Source organism: Eulemur rufifrons, chromosome 15, assembly GCF_041146395.1.
Source record: "Eulemur rufifrons isolate Redbay chromosome 15, OSU_ERuf_1, whole genome shotgun sequence".
Classification (NCBI taxonomy): domain Eukaryota; kingdom Metazoa; phylum Chordata; class Mammalia; order Primates; family Lemuridae; genus Eulemur; species Eulemur rufifrons.
The window spans coordinates 7,617,523-7,639,045 of record NC_090997.1 but is presented as its reverse complement, the minus strand read 5'-3'; the positions used below and the strand labels follow the sequence as shown (position 1 = coordinate 7,639,045).

Genomic DNA, 21,523 nt, shown 5'->3' with positions numbered 1-21,523 from the left:
ATCCCTACCAATACCTTGACTTCAGACTTCCGGCCTCTGTCAGGGATATAAACTTTTGTTATTTAAAGCCATCAAGTATGTGGCACTATGTTATGGAAACCCTAGGAAACTAATACAGATACCAATAAGATTATATACATTGTAAAAATCAATGATAATATTTAAAGGATAAAAATAAATGTAAGTAAAAATTCTAACATTTTCTCTATGCCACAATGGACAATCCTGTGCACCACCTATGGAAACCACAGCTTTAGACCAACATGTGGGCAGAAATAAAGCCAAGTGATAGACAATATTATCTTAAAAGACCCAGTAATTACCAAATTTCTTTCACTTTGCCTATAATACTCTGACACATGGTCACAATTTTTCCACGTAAGGCCAAAAAGAAGCTATCTTTCTCCTACTTACCACAATGAGCATTTTGTTTCCCATTAGAAATGCAACAATTATTTTTTACCTAATTTCTATAACATTATCAACACACTGCTTCATTTATCTTGACTAGTATAATAATTAACCATACAACTTAAGAATGCTTATTACTAAGACATGAAACTGCTATAGAATAAGAGATAAGAAAGGGCTGCCACGGTCCAGCACTGCTAATCAGTTAAGGACCTGCTGCCCAGTCTTCCTTTCATTTGAGTAAGGAAGCTACACCACAAAGAAGAGGGTTTCTAATACAAAAATAGTCTTTAACAATATTCAAGCAAGCATTAAAAAAAAATAGAGAATACATAGCGTTGCAACTGTGGTATAAAACAGTAGTTGAAAACAACTTCCCCATAATACTCTGAAATAAAATAAAATCATAAAATAAAATAAAATACAGATTAATTGAAAAAAGAAAACTTAAATATACATTAATGGGGATTAGATAAATAAATTGGGACATATTATAATATAATGAGGGTGACCAATTAATTTATCAAGCAAACTGAGACACTTCAAAGAGTACAAAGAGATGCTATTAATATTTTTACTGGCACAAAAAGCATAAACTAAGACTGGACATTAATTATAACGGAATATTATAGTTAAAATGAACTAGAACAAGGTGTCAACATTAGTTTCTAAAAGCATTATTTAAAAGAACACCAGTTGTAGATTGACTGGCGCAACATATTGCTTATATATTTTTGAAATAGTATCATATACAGTATTTATATAAATACCCATTCATAATAAAAAGCATAAATACAAGGATAAGAAGGACAGTAGTTTCTGTGAATTGGGAAGATAATGATTGGGGTAAAAGAAGACTTTATCTTGGAGACGTTCGTGCCCTTTTTAATGTTATAAAGAAAAAGGCAAAACATTAATTACTTCCAGGTGGGTTCGTATATAATATTCTGAATTTCAGACACCCATCTGCCAGACAGATATCCACCAACAAGCACACATAATGGTCAAGGAGAGCCCAATGAGTTGAACCGTCTCCTTTTAACAAACGCATAAGCAATGTGTGTGTTATACCTGAGAAATGTTTCTTGGGCTTTCAGCTTTAAAGAAATTAAAGAGTATATAACAGTAATCAAGTTAACAGAATTACAAAAACAGAATACCCTACTCAAACACTTCATCTTCAGAGGAGCAGCTGCCTTTCTTTTGGGAAAAGGTGATTTGGAAAATCAAGGTATGACACACTTACAGATTCTACTATCCTGCTAAAATCTCATTCATAGGAGTATTTGTTTTTATACTATTTCTGTTGGGTTCCTGCAATTTCTAAAAGGAAACATGCATAACAAGAAGAGATTGAATTTTTCAGACTCACTGTGTCCCTTTTACTGTAGATCCTCAAAAGTCAGCTGTAACCTAACATTTTTCCCTTTCAAAAGTGACTGGAATCAGACTACTTCTACTCTGGCCTTCCAACAGGGAATGGAAGCAGAAAAGAAATTAGTGTGTAATCCTAAGCACTAAATTGCAAATTCATAAGGAAATGTTTCAACTTACTTGCTATGAAATGAGAATTTGTTATCCTCTTCTGGAAATTACCATGAAACTCAAGTTACTTTGAAAAATGTTAGCATTTTGGTTTATCTATCATTTCACCCTATGCCCAGCATTTGTTGTATCGCTTACCTGGAATGTCAACATTTAGATTCCCTATGCCGTAAACTACAGCTAATTTGATTTTGCTCATTCCAGAAAGGAACTAACCACTTCTGGAATGTGTAAATATATTTTACTTTTTAAAAATGTATAATTTGTGCAATTACATTAATACTTAAATCTGAAAATATAGGCAAACAAAATTAAAATTTAAATCTCTCCAACTGCTCCTACCCTGAGACTACCAAAATTAATTTTTTCATGTATCATCTTCCAGCTTTGTCCCATGCAACTATGTACATATATATGTAGCCTAATTAAAAACATGTGATTACACATACTGCTTTGTAGTCTTGTCTTCTCAATCAGTCTTTAGTTCATGTCCCTATTTTTAAAAAGAAAAAAAAAATCCCAAACTAATGACATGTTAAGAGCATAAATTACGGAAATCTGTTATTCAATAATCACTTTGGATTTAGACAGAAAATTTGACAGCAGTGAACAAGCTTGGTAATTTTCAGATTGGAAACGAAGTATGCAGCATCAAGGAAAATGAAACCTTGCTTTAATACTCTCTATTGCATCCCTATGCCCTCCCCAAAGTCCATTTTGAATTTAAAATAGTAACTATACAACAATATTAAGAAATAACAAGTGAAACTGAAATGGCTATACAGAAGTAACAGTTCTGGTCCACCTGACAGATACTAGTAGCAGAAATATATGAATCATAACTTAATATTTTCTCCAAAGTTAAATATCAGCACCCCATGTCTACGACTGCTCATTTGAATAGGTACCTGAAAACAGATTATCTACAAAAATAAGTACACAGTTGGCTCTAGAGTCAGAATGGAATATGCTTCCTTATGACACATAATTATGGCAATGTGCTTCACTAATAATGAGGTACAAGGCACAACTAACCACGAGACAAAGATAAGTTTAACTATCTTTCACTAAGAAATATAAACATCTGAAAAGTTACACTGAAACAAATTTTCAGAAAATGAAATAACTTCACTATTACCTTATAACCTAGGAGATGGTTTACCTAGATTTTGAATTAATCTTCAACTGACAAGGGCTATCTTACACTTTAGTTCTTCTAGTCTTACTCTTTTCTATAAATCAACACAGTAAAGCATTAAAAGAATTCCTTTTTAAAGGAACTATGCTGTAAAAGGAAAAAAAAGCTTCTTATACTCTGAATAATTAGCTCTCCTTTATTTATCCAATTTTATGTGAATCATGGAATAGCAAGTTTCTTAAAAGTCTTAAATGGAACAGTATGTTTAAATAAGTCATGTCTACGGTTTAACGAAATTACCTACTTTGATTTTTCAATAAAGTACTTTTTTGTCTTAGTGTATAAATCATACACCTATTAGTTTTTAAAAGATACTATTGAAGATTATTAAAAATACATACAGATGTCTAAAAGTCCACAGGAGCAACTGGTACTTTGTACACTAAGAATATATTAAGTTTGTCTCCTGATAAGCATCTGCTATCAGTGCTACTCAAAGAATCGCCCATCCTTTGCAGTATACCTTCTGCTTACTGCCTTATAAAATGATCTACAGATTACAGCTACTTCCTAGCCACCATACTCCTGTTCTCCAAAGCTAGCATTTCCAAAGTTTGTGGGTGATGGAGATGATACAACATGAGTGGAGGAGTTAATTCAGTCCCCACTTGTGATCATCCTCTTCGGTGTTTCTGCCATCCATACTTTCATTTAGGAGGTCAACAAAATCATTCCATGAAAAACGCTGCCAATATTGATAGCTGGGCTTCGAATTGGGTTTGCACTCAGAAAGTAATACCACAGGCAGTATCATTTCTACTTCATTAAGAGGCAGGACTGCTCAATAAATGCTGTACTTAACTTTTTGTATGTGTTTTAACATAGTAACAGGCTATCAGGTTGAGTTTATGCTTTCACACAGAAAATCATGAATCCAAACTAGTCTACAGCTCGGAACTGACAAAGATCACAAGAAATCAACTGGTTAACTCCTTGAGTGAAGACAGAAAGTAAGCATCCCCTATTTTACAAACAAAATGAGATTCTAAGATTTTCCAAAGCCATACTTCAGTAATACATTAGTTTTCAATTTTTTTCCCTAAATTTACACACAGAAATACAAAGAGACAAACTTTTAAATCATACTCCACAGTAATATATATATAATTTATATCACAACCCAATACACATTATTTTCATTTTTATATGTAACTCGAATAAAGGTTTCACAAAATAGTAACCTTACTATCTGCAATGTACTGATATTTTTTATTCTACTCAATTTTTTAAATGCTGATTATGAGCCATTAAATTGAATCTCTACCCAATAATAACAACACCCATAGTTTGAAAAACTGCATTAGAAGGTAGTGTTTCAACCAATAAACGTTTATTTGTCATAACAAGTAACATGTCATGAAATTTTGTTGCTTTCCATTGCAGACATCTGATTCTTTTAGTAAAGTCATACACAAAACAATATAAAAATGTTTAATGAAAGAGAAGGATAGTATGACAGGTATAAATAATATTATCAAGGGGATAGAAAAGCCAAAATTAGGCCAAAAGAGATCCTCAGACTAGCTTTAATAAGTGGAAAGATCTGTGACAAGATCAATTGATAACACATGTTCAAAGGTGCTTACATGCCATTCCTTCCATAACTTCAAATAAACAGCAAATCTGTTAAGCAAATCCTTTCTTCAGTGATAATAAAAAACAACGCTCTTGACTGGGAAGACTAATATATCAACTCAAAAGTGGGAGAATCCTTACCCAAACTTTAGGAGTTATAGGCTTCTGCTCACAGAATAGTCTTAGACTTTAGACAGAGATATCCGCATTTCCAAACAAAGGTACAGAGTTATGATTTGAAGAAGGAAAATACAGAACATTTGAAATGAGGATCAATGGGGAAGGTAGAAAAATAGCAAATAGAAAATGTTACAGGAATGGAGAAAATATAACATGGTAAAATTAACTCTTGCCTGTTTTTTTTTTTTTAACAACTAAATAATAATCTCAGATAAAGAAAATCCAGATGAGCATTTTAAGTCCATTCTACCTCCAATCCTAATACTTGAGTCAAATACTTCCTGGTGCTCCTCCATTAAATGATCTAGTGATCCTGGCTGGCATAAAAAATCTTAGATGATAAAAGATCTTTAGGTCATACTACACAATTATGAAGAAAATACTGAAGGGACTTAAATGAGTTCAGCCTTTAAAGGGAACAGAGGCCAAACAAGTGTTCAAGATAAGAGAGTTGTCAAAAAATATAAAATAAAACTAATACTCTAACATTTCAAAGAGAGGAACATTTTAGTTGAGCTTTAATGCCTCTAGCACTGTGGTTCCCATTCCCCCCCTCCCCCCAGTACCCGTCCATGGCCTGTTAGGAACCTCAGCCCCACCCTAGAAAAAACTTAGGAACCAAGGGCCTCATAGCAGGAAGCTTCATCTGTACAGCCACGCCCCACAACTAGTATCACCACCTGAGCTCTGTACCCGCCTACCTGCTCCCATCCATGGAATAACTGTCTTCCATGAAAGTGGTCCCTGGTGCCAAAAAGGTTGGGGACTGCTGCTAGCAAATCCAGCCAGGTTGGACCCTCTTCTACATACACACAAAGGTCTGACACAGACATTTCTCATTCTAACAATATAGAAAAACACTATTATTTGGTATATAATTTACCAGTAACTAACATTTCAATGGCTTTTTAGTTAACTCTCACTCTTCATATACTCATTTCCCTTCACTTCTTATTCCCTTCCTCTAAACTGAAACAGCCCAGGAATATTTTATAAAAAAAAAAAAAAAAGAGAGAGAGAGAGAGAGAGAGAGAGAAAGAATATCTGAAGTGATGATGGTTGTGGGGGAGAGGAGGGGCATGTGCTACCATTTAGCAAAATATTTCATCAGCAGCAAAAGTTACTGAAGTTAACATTTAACCAGCACCTACAGTTAGTTCCTAACCTACAACTTACTATCTCAACAAGATTTTAAACATGTTTTTTCCTCATTTCATTCAATTTTATATAACAAGTTAACAACAAATTCATTTTTTCATACCATACATTTATTCTGAAAAAGAATCCTGAAAAATCTCTTTAACCTACTGATACACAATAACTATTTTTAAAGTTATTTTAAAATACATTGTACATTGTATAATGTACTTTAAAAAAGAGTATTTAAAATCACAGTGACATTGGCCAAAGTAATCTTCATGTTGTCTTGTACAAGTCATGCGCCTCTCCTGCAATAATACATTCACTATACTCTCCCTATCTTCATATGACATTCACAAATGTATTTTTAAAGTTCAATGGCCTCTTTTCTTTTGAATTTCAGAAAGAACACAAAATTCTGCTTCAGCAAGCAAAATGTTACTAGTCATTCCAGGCAAATGCTACTAGGGATAGCAGGAGTGTGAGGGTAAAGATAAAAAGGAAAGAATATTTTCTTTACGAACTTGAAAATATCCTTTTAATATCTTTAAAGGCAAAAGTAGCAAAGCTGTATAAAAAGTAAACAGGCACAGATCACCAGAAATAAACAATTACCACCACAGAAAGTAAAACCATAACTAAACCAAAGAAACACAAAGACCACGGCTGAACTTTCATGTCAAAGGTAATTTTTTAAACTTTATTGTCCTTTAGGGACATGAGAGAGTTCTTCATGAGTATTTGATGTGAGCCACCTTATTGAAAGGTTTCTGACCTTCTCCCAAAGCTAAGCTTTACTAAATTACAAGGGAGATCTCTCTACAAGGAGACAGATATACAATCTAATACAAGTTGAGTACCCCTTAGAAAAAAATGCTTGGAACCAGAAGTGTTTTGGATTTCTGATTTGTTTGGGTTTTAGAACATTTGCATTTTGGAGCATTTTGAATTTTCAGATTTAGGATTCTCAACCTGTACACATTTTGTCTCTGCCACTTTCATCTTTACTATAAAGTTAACTGCTCATCGGTGAGGAAGTATTTCTTCATATCCGTAACAGAACATATGCAAAGTAAGAGAAGCGGAGTATAGTCCTTTAACACAGAACAAATACTGTTAAAAATGGAGGTGGGGGGACACACCAGTATTTCTTTCCTTTAAAAACCTAAACTATTTGACAATTTCTACATTTTGAACAGACATAAGCTGCCAGCTTCCCCAACTCTCCCAATTCCTTTCCTCCTACCTTACAGATGAATGTAAAGGTCTAAAGCTTATACCATGATGACCATTTCCTTGTCCAAACAGCATAATGAATAGAAGAAGAAAATCAACAAAAATCTTTGGTAAAACTCTAGCCAGGTTCCTCTAAGCCCAACATAGTTTCTAACAGCGCAAGGCAACATCCCTAGAATGATCCTAGCCACCCCTAACCAAAGTGTTAGCCTCTTAAAGCCCAAGCCTGCCAAAGAATTTACAGTTTGTTCTAGCCAACACCTGAAGATAGGCCCTGACCACCCACTTAGAGCTTTTACTAAAAAGGGCTTATAACAGTGAATCCTTTCCCCTGTCCCTTTGAGATATACATGTACCTCCTACAACTTGGAATTGTCTTTCTCAAGGGCCTGAAAGCCATTCCTTTAAAATGTAATCATCTGGAAGAATGGGGTCTCTATTTCCCTCAGAGGTAGCTAATGGACATAGCTGACCTAATCAGCATACTCTGTAATTTTTCACTTCTCTGGCTCTACTGCATCCCTGTGTTCACACTGCAGTAGGCCCCTTCCTCCTCCCTTTAAAACTCCCAGTCATCTCTGTGCAAACTGAAGTTGACTTCAGTTCATGCTGGACCCTCTTCCCTATTAAATAGTGTATTACTGACTAAAATCTGTCTTTACCACTTTAACTAATGTCCAGCTTTATCTTTGACAGAATGTATAAAGACAGTTAAATCCTAATTAGTAAAGACTTAGTGATTTTATATATAAGATCACTAGATATAAAGTTTTTTCTTTGGGGGAGCGGGAGGGGGGCGGGGAGACAGAGTCTTGCTCTGCCTGGCTGGAGTACAGCGGCCTCATCACAGCTCGCTATAACCTCAAACTCCTGGGCTCAAGCGACTACTCTCTTGCGTCAGCCTCTCAAGCAGCTAGGACTATCAGCATGTGCCACCACAACCAGCTAATTTTTCTCTTTTTTGTAGAGACAGGGTCTCACTCTTGCTCAGGCAGCTTAGAACTCCTGGCCTCAAGTGATCCTCCCACCTCAGTCTCCCAGAGTGCTAGGATTACAGCTGCCTGCCCATAAAGTACTTTAAAAATATATATATATATATATAAAGTTTCAGCTTCATGAAGGAGTCATAATTCAAGAAGTTGACCAATCAGTATTTTGGGGCTAGAAAAGGTCCTTGGCAAACATCAAACCCAAATCCTTCCTTTTACAAATGATGAACCTAAGGTCCAAAGAGATTAAGTGACTTACCCAAGGTGACTTCAATAAGGAATTTGATTAGAAGGGGGTTAACTCAGCATGATTCTCTGACTCCAACATTTAAATATTCTTTCCATTATATTCTCATTGATAAAGCAACATTCACCATTAATCATTCAAGTCAAGATGAGCAATGAATATAAACTCCCTGACTGAAAACATGTTTTTACAATTCCACTGTACACCAACAACAGTAAATCAAGGAAAGTTTGGTGCAAGTGTACATGAGATAGGATTTCACTCATGGAAGACTGTATGGTCTTACACACATATATGAAGCACCTTGGTGAAGAGAAACTGTTTTTACATACAAGCTAAGAAAACAAAACCCCATGCATAGGTCCAAAGGAAGGTCAAGTGATTTAGATAGTCTTCAACCAAAAGAAGAAAAATGAAAATAAATAAAAAACCCTTTTTCTGCACTTACCAGCAAAGCATTTGGAACAGAGATTCATAGTCTTGCTGGACCTGGGGCAAAAAAAAAGAAAAGAAAGAAAGAAGAGCTAAAAATTCTGTATCACTCTAATCAAAACATAAGATGTCTAAAATGTAGGCAAAGAATTTCTTGGCCAGGCAACTGAACTAAGAAACTAATAAATTAATAAGAAGTCCCTAGCTAGCTAACCCCCCATAGAAACAAAAACAACAAAAATAAAAACACTTTTTTTTAAACCTATGAGTTAGCCAATGCTTTATTTATTGTGGTTAGCAGCTCAGGGAGCAACAAGTTCAGAAATATCATAACATGCCCAGAAGATGCACAGGAGTCAATTTATCCCATATGATTACCACATTCCCCCTGTTCAAATTGGAATGTATGCCACAAAGTTATCACTATAAACAATGAAAATTTTGTTTGTAAAGGGGTAAAACTTTCTCCTCATGTACACACTCATTTATCTCTATAACATCACTCAAACTTTTATCTGGTCTTTCCTATCATTCTTGTCCTATTTCAGATCCTGGTCACATTATAACTTTGTTGTTTAAAATTTTTTCTTCAGATGCTCTCAATCAAATTATTTTTCATGTCCTTTCATCCATTAATTATTGCTACAATTCACTGAATACTAACTTAGATGGGCATTTAACACACATCCTTATTAATTTTCCCGACACCACTAAGAAGGCTACTACCATATTGCTTTGCACCTAGAATGTACTTTTTAAAAAATCACATTAGCATTTCAGTAACCAGGAAACACCTTATAATTGGCTACAAGTGATGAATAGTTTAATGAGGAAATGTTCCCCCCACCTCCTCTGATGTTACTAAATTCAGAGGATCTTAGAAGTCAAAGACATAGAGTCTCATCCCCATTAGATAAGTGAGCAGCTTGCGCCAGGTCACAAACCTAGGAACTGTAGAGTAATACCTGACCTTGGGTCTGAGCTAACTCCAAAGGCCAACCACCATCCTTTGTTCACAACACAGCACCTGGCACCACACAGCAGCCCAGGGACTGCATAGCAGGTAATCAGTAATGACCTCTCTGTTAAAGTCATGTCATTGCTGCTTCCCTTACTGATCCTCTCCCAAGTGGACTCATTCTTACGGCTCCTTCTTCCAAAAACCTCCTAGAATACTCTATGTTGGACAAGCTAACCTATTTACCACTCATTCCTCAGCAACACCCCACTCCCAACATCTGAGCCTTTGACCAGAATTTCACCTACAAAGAGAATAGTCCAATTTTATTTTGCCTTCTTTACTAAATTTTATAATTAAAGAAAGTCTCCCTCAGAAAATATACCCTGACAACTATGATAGTTTTGCCACGTGCTAGAATCCAAGACCTAACAGTAATTGTCACAGAGTGACAAGAGTGGGGGAAGAGGGTCATTATCTCTCTTTCCCAAAAGAGATGCTATATCAACAAGTGGATATTCCTTCAGAATTCTGCTTAATATGAGGAAAATTACATATCAGTAAATAAAAATGAATGAAGAGATGTGTTAATGGTGGCATCTAACAGCATATTGCTTTACAGTTGCATTCAACCAGATCCATACTTCTGTCTGGAAAACTCTATTCTTTCACCTTCATGTCACTCAGGTTGTAGAACAAATCAACCCTTCTCTACCCCGGTTTTCCTCCCTAACTGCTCCCCTAAAAGGGACCTAACTGCTCCCTTTTAGCCACCTTTGCTGCTGCTCCTCCTCTGCCAAGACCTTTATTTGGAGTCCCCAAGACTCATTCCTCGTTATCTCTATTTCTCACTTAGTGATCTCATGTAGTCCCATAGCTTTAAGTACTGTATCGATGGGTATGCATGGTCATGCAGAGTGCTATAAAAAGGACACTGGAGACTCAGAAGCGGGGAGGGATGGGGAGGGAGGGATGAATAATTATTTACTGGGTACAATGTACACTACTCGGGTGATGGGTACACTAGAAGCTCAGACTTCACCACTGTATAATAATACATCCATGTAACAAAAAACCCTTGTACTCCTTAAATCTATTGAAATTTAAAAAAAAAAATGTGTATCTATACACTAAAGACTCACAAATGTTTACCTTCTTCAATCCCCAAACTCTTCACCTTGCTCCAAACTCATATATGTCTATTCAACATCTTCAACAATCAGCCCAAACTCATTATTTCAAATTATAATTCTCAGTATTTCCACTAAACTTGCCTGACCCATATCGTCATCTTGTCCATCTTTATAAATGGCAACACCCTCTTCCCAGTTGCGCTCAAATACCTAAAACCCATCTTTGGTTCTCCTCTTTCCTGCAGTCCCCCATACACAGTACTCAGCAAGAGCCACTGGGTCTACTTCTAAATAGACCTCAAATCTATATATTATACTTCTCTCCTTCATCAATGCTTCTACAATGGCCACCATTAACTCTCACCTGGACCACTGTAAATGACTTTTTACTGGTCTCCCCCTATTCCCATTCTTGCCTTCTTACAATGATTTTCCACATAGCAGTTAGATCATGCTATTTTCCTGCTTAACATCATCCAACAATTTCCTATTACACTGAGTATAAAATCCAAATTTTTACCAAAGCCTGGAAATCTCCTTATGATCTGACTCCACCTACCTCCCCTCTTCCTCTCTTACATTTTGCCCCTCATTCACCATATTCCAACCATGCTCACCTTTTTTCTGTTCCTACAATATACTGCAGACCTCTTGCCCATGTTGCTCCCTCTGTCCCCCAATCATTGTAAGCCTATCTCTTTCTTGTCACTTAGGTCCTAGTTCAAACCCCTCGGTAGCTTTCCCTTGATCACTCAATTTAAATCAGTTCCTCTTCCTGTTTTCTTTTCTTTCACAACACATCATTCTCTGATATCTCACCATGTGCCTGCCTGCTTGTTGACTATCTTTCACCACTACAAGGTACATGGTATAAGAGCAAAGATACTCTTGGTCACTCTCTTTGGTGTTTAAAAGACAAGTAATAAATATAATAAATACTTGTTAAATGAAGAAATGAATTAATTCTCTCCTGAAGGCATGAACCATAAAATATCTAAGTAGATTTCTAAAATACATTTTGTAGAGGTCAAACACCAGCTAGAAGACAAGGTCTCCACAATTCCTATAGCTGTCAGCCTGTCATCTCTCTAGAGCTCTGTCACAATGCACTACCTACAACTGGTAGATAATGCCACCCTATGTATCTGGCCATGATTTGTCACTCAGGAGATAACAGGTGGCAGACACTTTCAGAAGGTACTTTCCAATGAGATGGGAGTTAGAAAGCAGCTTAAATTTTTTTCTTCTTTCAATAAATAATGTTTAATAATATTTTCCAATTTTGAAAGTACATACCCCTTGTATGAATTTTAGAAAAACATAAATATATAAGCAAAAACTAAAAATCATTTATAATTCTACCTCCTCCAAATAAGAATTATTTTGGAATACTTATCTTTATATGCATACTTCATAATTTATTATATTTAACAATACCAGTAAAGTTGTATGGTATGCTCACAGGTATTCATTTTATTTGGCTTTGTACCATATATACACATTACATACAGCCACATACCACGTGACAAGTTCTCACCTCCATCAAAAACAGACCACATACACAACTGTGTTCCAATAATATTATGATGGAGCTAAAAACTTCCTATCACCTAGTGACATCATAGCTGTCACGTAATGTCCATAGAGTAATGCATTACTCACATGTTTGTGGTGATGCTGGTGTAAACAAACCCGATGATGTGCTGCCAGTCACATAAAAGTAGCACATACAATTATGTACAGCACATAAAACTTGATAATAAGTGATTATGTACTGGTTTATGTATTTATTATACTATACTTTTTTGGAAGGTGGGGAGGGTCTCACCCTATTACCTAGGCTGGAGTGCAGTGGTCTGATCATAGCTCACTGCAGCCTTAAACTCTTGGGTCTCCCTATGTTGCCCAGGCTGGTCTCAAACTCCTGGCCTGAAGTGATCTATGATCCTCTCACCTCGGCATCCCAAAGTGGTAGGACCACAGGCGTGAGCCACTGCACCTGGTCTATACTATACTTTTTACCATTATTTTAGTGTGCTCCTATTTATTTAAAAAAAAGTTAATAGTAAAACAGCCTCAGGCAGGTCCTTCAAGAGGTATTCCAGAAGACATTATTATCATAGGAGATGACAGCTGCATGACTGAAGATCTACCAGTGAGAAAAGATGGGAAAGTGAAACATAGTGATATTAATGATACTTACCCTGTATAGGCCTAGGTTAATGTGTGCCTTCGTGTCTTAGTTTTTAACAAATAAGCTTAAAAGGTAAAAAATAAAATTAAAAAATTTTTAAATAGAAAAAAGCTTGCAGAATAAGGATATAAAGAAAATGTTTTTGTATAGTTATGCATTTGTGTTTGGTTTTTTTGGTTTTTTTTTGAGGCAGAGTGTCACTCTATTGCCCGGGCTAGAGTGCCGTGGCATCAGCCTAGCTCACAGCAACCTCAAACTCCTGGGCTCAAACGATCCTACTGCCTCAGCCTCCCAAGTAGCTGGGACTACAGGCATGTGTCACCATGCCCGGCTAATTTTTTTCTATATATATTTTTAGTTGGCCAGATAATTTCTTTCTATTTTTAGTAGAGACGGGGTCTCGCTCTTGCTCAGGCTGCTCTTGAACTCCTGACCTCGGGCAATCCTTGCGCCTCGGCCTCCCAGAGTGCTAGGATTACAGGAATGAGCCACCGCGCCCGGCCATATATTTGCGTTTTAAGCTAAGTATTATTTCAAAAGAGTCAAAAGTTTAAAAAAATCTTTAAAGTTTCTAAAGTAAAAAGGCTAAGGTAAATTTATTATCAAACAAAAAAATTTTTTTATAAATTTAGCATAGCCTAAGTGTACAGTGTTTATAAAGTCTACATTAGTGTAATGTCCTAGGTCTTCACATTTACTCACCACCCACTCACTCACTCACTCAGTCCTGCAAGCTCTATTCATGGTCAGTGCACTACACAGGTGTACCATTTTTTCTCTTTTATACGGTATTTTTACTGTGCCTTTTCTATGTTTAGATATACAAATACTTACCTTTGTGTTATAATTGCCTACAGTATCCAGTATAGCGACAAGCTGTACAAGTTTGTAGCCCAGGAGCAACAGGCTACATTTATAGCCTAAATGTGCAGTGGGCTATACCACCTAGGTTTGTGTAAGTATACTTTATGATGTTCAACATTGTTTGCAAAATGACAAAATCCCTCATATTTCTCACAATATGTCCCATCATTGAGCAACACGTAACTGTATTTTCTTTTGTATATATCAAAAACTTCATAAAGAAATGTAAAATGAAAGCATATAGATTTCATTTTATATTAACATTTAATATTTCTCCTATCATTAAATATTCTTCAAAAACATTTTTGTTTTTCTGTAATAATCCATTATATACTAATACTATAATTTATTTAGTCACACTCTTACTTTTGGATGTATAATCTTTTATCCCAGGTTTTTTCCTATTATAAATATTGCAATAATGAACATTTTGGGACTTAAATCTTTGATCATAAATCTGTGTCTGAATGACTTTCTTTAAAACTGATTCTGGAAAGGAGAATTTGTTAGATGAAAAAGTATGATTTTCGCAAATATTACAAAATTACTTTCCAGATAAGTTCTATATACTTTTTTCAATGCACCCTTACCAACACTGAGTATTTTTACTCTTGTATCTTTGCTTGATGGGAGAAATGATTATCTCAGTAAATATGTTTTCTTCTTAAAAATGTTTTTCAATTTTGAAGGAAATTAATTTTTTGAAGAAGAATAAATTAGCCTTCAGGCTAATTCATCTTGGCAAATTAAGTAACATTACTAATTTCTGGGAATTCTAGAAACATCTTATTTATAATATTTTCCCAACACACACAAGCTACTATCTCTCCCCTCCCAGGGAAACACATACATGGCAGGCCCCTAAAAAACTATTTTGATATAAATATGGAAATACAAACAACCCTGTCACCATATCAACATTCCTCAACAACCACTTGTTCCCTCCATCCCATCCCCCCCACCATCAACAGTAAGGAAGAACCTGGGACACAAGAAAAATAAAAAAGAGTAAAAAGAAAATCAGCACCAGCACATAAATATGCCAAGCCCTTCTAGTCTTAACTATCCCTAAACTTCTCTAGATTCGACACTATCATAAAACCAAAAAAAAAAAAAAAAAAAAAAACTAGACTACAAAGAAATTTCCTTCTTAAATGAAGGGAACCAATCTGTAAAAACTGTCACATCTGTAAATAACAGTCTGTAAAAACACAATCTGTAAAAGTTACTCACATTTCCTAATTCAATCTACTTTAACAATCCAGAAGGAGGGAAGGGGAGGGAAGGGTAAGAGAACAGAGGGAAGGAGAAAGGGGAGGGGAAGAGGGGGTAAAAGAGGGAAGGAAAAAACAAACCACAGTATCTATTCCACTCTAAAAATCATTCCACTTGCCTTAGAGGTAAGATTAGATGATTAAAGACTAGTAACATCTGCCTGCCACCTCCTACACTTAGAGCCACAAAGACTAACTTCCTAAAACAGCTAGGAAGCAGCAAACAGCTCTACTAAATCATCACTCTCTGCTCACCCCAGGCAAACAAGAAAAAGGCCAGTTCAAATACATGACTTCCTAGCTGGCAATGACAAAGGAGGCTTTCAGTGGTTCAACCAGCCTGTCAGAACTGTTGCACATCATTCTAAACCATTCAAACAATGTCTGCAAAGTTTTCTTTTTAAGGAAATATTACAAAGGAAAAGACAGGAGTTGTTAATAAGGGGAATTAGTTTCTAGAATGTAGCCATATGGCTCCTGCTTACTTTAAAAACTAATTTCAATGTAACAATTTAGATTCTAGGTGGGTTATTATAATTACCAGCATTGGGGTTATTGTAATTACCAGTGTTTTAACATCTTATACCCAAATTCAAGGACAGCAGATCGTAGGCCCCTGATTTTGTGTGTTTAAGTCCTCGCACTAAAAGATACACTGTAGCGATAGATGTAAAATAAGTCACATTATCATTGTGGCCCTGTATGCATTACTAAAAATTTGCTCCAGGCAGGGCGCAGTTGCTCACACCTGTAATCCTAAGCACTTCGAGAGGCCGAGGCAGGAGGATCACTTGAGGCCAGGAATTCGAGACCAGCCTGAACAACATGGCAAGACCCTGTCTCTATAAGAAATAGAAAAATTAGCTGGATGTGATGGGACTTGGCTGTAAGTCCCAGCTATTCAGGAGGTTGAAACAGGAGGATCAGTTGACTCAGGCATTTGAGGTTGCAGTGAGCTATGATAATGCCACTGCACTCTACCCAGGGCAACAGAGTGAAACCCTGTCTCAAACAACAGCAACAAAAACACACAAACAAAAACCTTAGTCCAACATCACCTAACAATTATAAACAAGATGAGGCATAGCCATCAAAATAAACTAGTCAAAAGGAGAATAAAAATTAAACATGTGAAAGCCCTTGTAAAAAGTAGAAAAATACAATGAACTGAATAAAAATGCCAAATAATTTTTCCACATAAGAGAAAGTTAATGAGACTATCAACTCTAATACACCTTGTATATACAGTGGTTGCGGTTAAAGGGAGGGAGAGGGGGAGGGACGGAGGGAAGAAAAAGCTTCAAAAATTTCTGGAAGTGAGAAATCCAAGCCTGCAGTCATGTCCAGATAAATGGTGCTTGGGATTTCAAAAGAGGAAGACCTCATCAGTGAAATCACAGTCCCAGAGGTATCTATCCAGTCAGAGTCTGTGAAATGGCTGAGACAGTAAAGTTCTCATCACTAGGCAGAGACACTGAGGTATGGAAAGATAACAAGCAACACTAGTGCTGGATGCTTTGTCAAGATTATTATACCTGGCAAGTTTTTTTTGGGGGGGGGGGGTGGGTAACAACTTAAAATACAGATTTAATTTTAAATACAGGTTTAATATTTATTTCTGGAGAGTGCTCTCACGATTAAAAGAAGTAGCTGCTATTGAAGAAGGCCTTTGAAGATCATCTAGAATGCAATGCAGTAAAAGGCTTGAAAAGTGAGGAAGATCAGAAAGGACATCAAAATGACGGCAACCCTCCTAATGTCACATAAATGGATTCTGTAGTTTGGGGTAAATAGTCCAGTGATAGCAATATTTACAGATTCTTAAAGTGTTCTATCTCAAATAACTCGGAAGTTGAAAAAGAAAGTGAACATGGTATCCGCCAAAAAACCACAGTCAATAACTTTAGAAGTAGTTTTCATAAATATTAACATTATGTCTGTGAAGAGATGGAGAACTTGAATAAATTTGTTCATAAAACAAGTGTGAAAAAAGTAATATTTTAAAATTTATTTAGGGTAAAATGGATGAATGAATATATGAGATTTCTCTTTTTTTTTTTACAACTGCATGTGAATCTATAATTATCTCAAAGTTTTTAAAGATTTTAAAAGTATATATGTGCAATTAATAAATATTTTAATTAGACACTTAATTATTTCATCTATACTCCCTAAAAGTTTCTGCATTCAAGTTAACCAAAACATTTTCCTTTTTCTTACTGAGAAAAAGAAGGGGTACTTTATATCTGGGTCTCTTCATATGCAAATATATATTACACTTTAGGAAAATTCAAACCCTATATAGAGTAAAAATAATGCTCAGAATTCACTGTTGTAGTAGAGAAAATAGGAAAAAAAGATTAAGTTCACTGCTGTCTTGCTACCTAAAGAAATCATATACAAGCTGATAATTAATTAAATATTTGGTTTAATCTATTCCCAACCATCTTACAAATTTTTTAGAATTCTCTATTGGGGTGGGGGGAAAAAGAAAAAAAAAAAGAATTTTCTATCAATCCAGGGTACTTTCTGGACTGATAAAAATGCTCTATCTCTTGATCTGGGTGATAATTACATGGGTGTATACATTCGTCAAAATTAAGTTAAACTATAAGATTGTGCATTTTACGATGTATAAGTTACAGCTGAATCAAGTACTTTCGTTAAACAAAATAAATTGAAAATTCTACGCTACTGGTCTATAGTTCTGATCTATCACTAAGGCATTCTTCACAATGCTATGAAAACAACACACAAAAGACTTCCCAACCACTTAGTATGAGAACAAAAATCTGAGAATTAAACAAAGAATAAAAAAATTAAGAGAGATAACAATGAGGTACTCCTTGACATCATTTTTCTCCTGGCTAGCCATGCTGCCTCTGAGAATGGGTGGAGGTGGGGGACTACTACATTTATGGAGGTCAAAGTGCTTGTTCCCAAACAGTGGTCAACATAATTAAATAGCTATGGAACTTTTGCAGTGGGCTAATAATTATATTAAAGAATCACTTCTTCTAAAGCAAAATACTAAGCTCAGCATTTTCTATCATCTTTAAGACCATTACTACATAAAAACTGTTCAGAAATTACATATGCACCTGTCCTACCCAAGTGGCAAATATTTCTGCTTCATCCTGACAAAGTGTGCATTTACCTGCTCTCATTGTTAAGATAATTCAGGATTGCAGAGAGGCATTCACTCATCCATATTTATGGACAATTATTAAAATAGATCAAAGGCAGGATAATTTTAATGAAAGATGAAAAATAAACCTAAAGTATCATTATTAGATCTTTTTTTGTGAGAAAATGAGACACAAGCCTGGGCAATGACAGAAGTGCAAGGGTTCAAACTATTAATACAAGGTTAAACGGGCTAGGAAGGGAGGCTGTGTGGCTAAGAAAGAAAAGCACAAGGTACTTTTAGCAGTTGGAAAATATCCAAGTAAGTTCACACCATTCAGGTAAGATACAAGTACCAACAGAACATCTACTAAATAGAAAATATCTAGGAATACATATACACAAAAAAATTGAAATGTACAGGTAATGTCATTGACATTTCCAAAAAATGTCATTTGTACTCCAACAGCACCTTTCATTTGCTCATTCCAACCATTATACCTTATATCAATTCTCCTAGGACATTCTCAAGGAGTACATGAAAGGGTCAGGAGGATACCACACCTACCCTTGAAGCTAGATGAGGAATGGTTGAAAGGTGACAGCAGAAGAAACTGCTTTCCTTATTCCTAGTCCAATGCTCGTTGAGAAATGAGTAAAGTTCAAAATATTCATTTCCTATTTTAATCATTCATCACAAATACAAGATGGACTAAACTCTGTAAAAGAAAATTCTCCACGTGATCAACCTGACCAGTTATAACCTCCAGTAGAGAGAAACAGAAGAAAACTTGAGTACATTTTTTCTATCTCTGCCTCAACAAGTCTTAAAATATTCCTATTCTACAATTTTGAAAGATTCTATTGCTTCTTTTTGTATCATATTTCATTGCCTCCCAACCCTCATAATCATAAACTTCTAATGTCTAACTCTTATATCCCTTCCACTGTTGCAAACTCCTTTATAATTTTGTCATCAGTGTAAAAACACAAGCTGCTACAAGGCAAGTGGTAAGAGCAGTGACCTGGGAGGAAACGGTTTGGCCCAAATGCATGACTCTGTATGTGGCTTTTTTACCCATTAAAATAAAGTGAGTTACTTAGACCAGTGACCACTGACATTCTATGAATCTATGATCACACAATGATATACAGTAGTCCCCTCTTATCAGACAGGGATACATTCTGAGATTCCCCAAGTGGGTGCCTGAAACCACAAATGGTACCAAACCCTACACATACTATGTTTTTTCCTATATATAAAAATTTCCTAATTTAATTTACAAATAGGCACAGTAAAAGATTAACAATAACTAACAGAACAGTTATAATAATATGTTAGCATCACCACTCTTGCACTTTGGGGTCATTATTAAGTAAAATAAGGCTTACTTGACCACAGCACTGAGATACCATAACAGTCTACCTGACGTCTAAGTGACTAACAGGCCAGAAGCACGTATAGAGTGTGGATATGCTGGACAAGGGGATGATTCATGACACAGGCATAAGAGAATAGGATGGCATGAGATTTCATCACACTACTCAGAACAATGTGAATTTAAAACTTAAAAATTTTTACTTTGGGAGTTTCTATTTAGTATTTTCAGACTGTGGTTCACTGCGGGTAACTGACACTACAGGATGTGAAACCATGCGTAAGTGAGGGACTACTGTAATCACATACAGGCAGGCATATCTCATTTTATAGCACTTTGAGTTACTGCACTTTGCAGATACTACATTTTTTACAGATTGAAGGTTTGTGTCAATTCTGCGTGGAGTAAGTCTCCCAGCGCCATTTTTCCAAGAGCATGTGCTCACTCTGTGTCCCTGTGTCACATTTTGGTTGTTCTCACAATATTTCAAACTTTTTCATTATGTCTGTAATGGTGATCTATGATCACAGTGTGATCTTTAAAGTTACTATTGTCATTGTTTGGGAATACCACAAACTACACCCATATAAGACAGGAAACTTAGTCAATAAATATTGTGTGTGTTCTGACTGCTCACCCTGCCAACAGGCTGTTCCCCAAGTATCCCCCCCTCCCTGAGCCTCCCTATTCCATGAGACACAACAATAGTAAAATTAGGCCAATTATGCTACAATGGCCTGTAAGTGGAAGGAAGAGTCATACATCTCTCACTTTAAATCAATAGCTAGAAATACTTAAGCTTGGTGAGGAAGGTATGTTGAAAGCTGAGATAGGCGGAAAACTAGGCCTCTTGAGCCAGTTAACCAAATTTTGAATGCAAAGGAAAAGTTCTTGAAGAAAATTAAAAGTGCTACTCCAATGAACACACAAATGATAAGAAAGCCAAACAGCCTTATTGCTAATGTAGACAAAGTTTTAGTGGTCTGGATAGAAAATGAAACAGCCACAATATTCTGCCAAAGTCTAATCCAGAGCAAGGCCCCAACTCTCTTCACTTCTATGAAGGGTAAGAGAAATGAGGAAGCTGCAAAAGAAAAGTTTGAAGCTGGCAGAGGTTGGTTCATGCGATTTAAGGAAAGAAGCCATCTCCAAAATATAAAAGTACAAACTGAAGCAGCAAGTGCTGATGGAGAAGGTGCAACAAGTTATCTAGAAGATCTAGCTGAAGATCTAGTTACACTAAATAATAGATTTTCAATGTATACAAAGAAAACTTATATTGGAGGAAGATGCCATCAAGGACTTTCATAGCTAGAGGGGAGAAGTCAATGCCTAGCTTGAAAGATTCAAATGACAGGCTGACTCTCGTTAGGGGTTAATGCAGCTGGTAACTTTAAGTTACCATTTTGAAAATCCTAGAGCCCTTTAAGAATTATGCTAAATCTACTCTGCCTGAGCTCTACAAAGTACAACAAAGCCTGGATGACAGCACATCTGTTTACAGCTTGATTTACTGGATATTTTAACCTCACTGTTGAGACCTATTGCTGAGGAAAAAAAAAGATTCCTTTCAAAATATTATTGCTCACTGACAACGCACCTGGTCACCGAAGAGCTCTGACAGTGATGTACAAGGAGATGA

At 35.9% G+C, this 21,523-nt stretch overlaps 1 protein-coding gene across 2 annotated transcripts in view; it reads right to left on the bottom strand.

The window, feature by feature from the left end:
- ZFAND3 (zinc finger AN1-type containing 3) overlaps positions 1-21,523 on the bottom strand; it is a 318,007-nt gene that overhangs the window by 217,088 nt on the left and 79,396 nt on the right. For both annotated transcript variants that reach the window (XM_069487318.1, XM_069487319.1), the window contains exon 2: positions 8,970-9,010. In XM_069487318.1, coding sequence (XP_069343419.1) covers positions 8,970-9,010 — 41 coding nt within the window. The remainder of the gene's footprint in view (positions 1-8,969; positions 9,011-21,523) is intronic.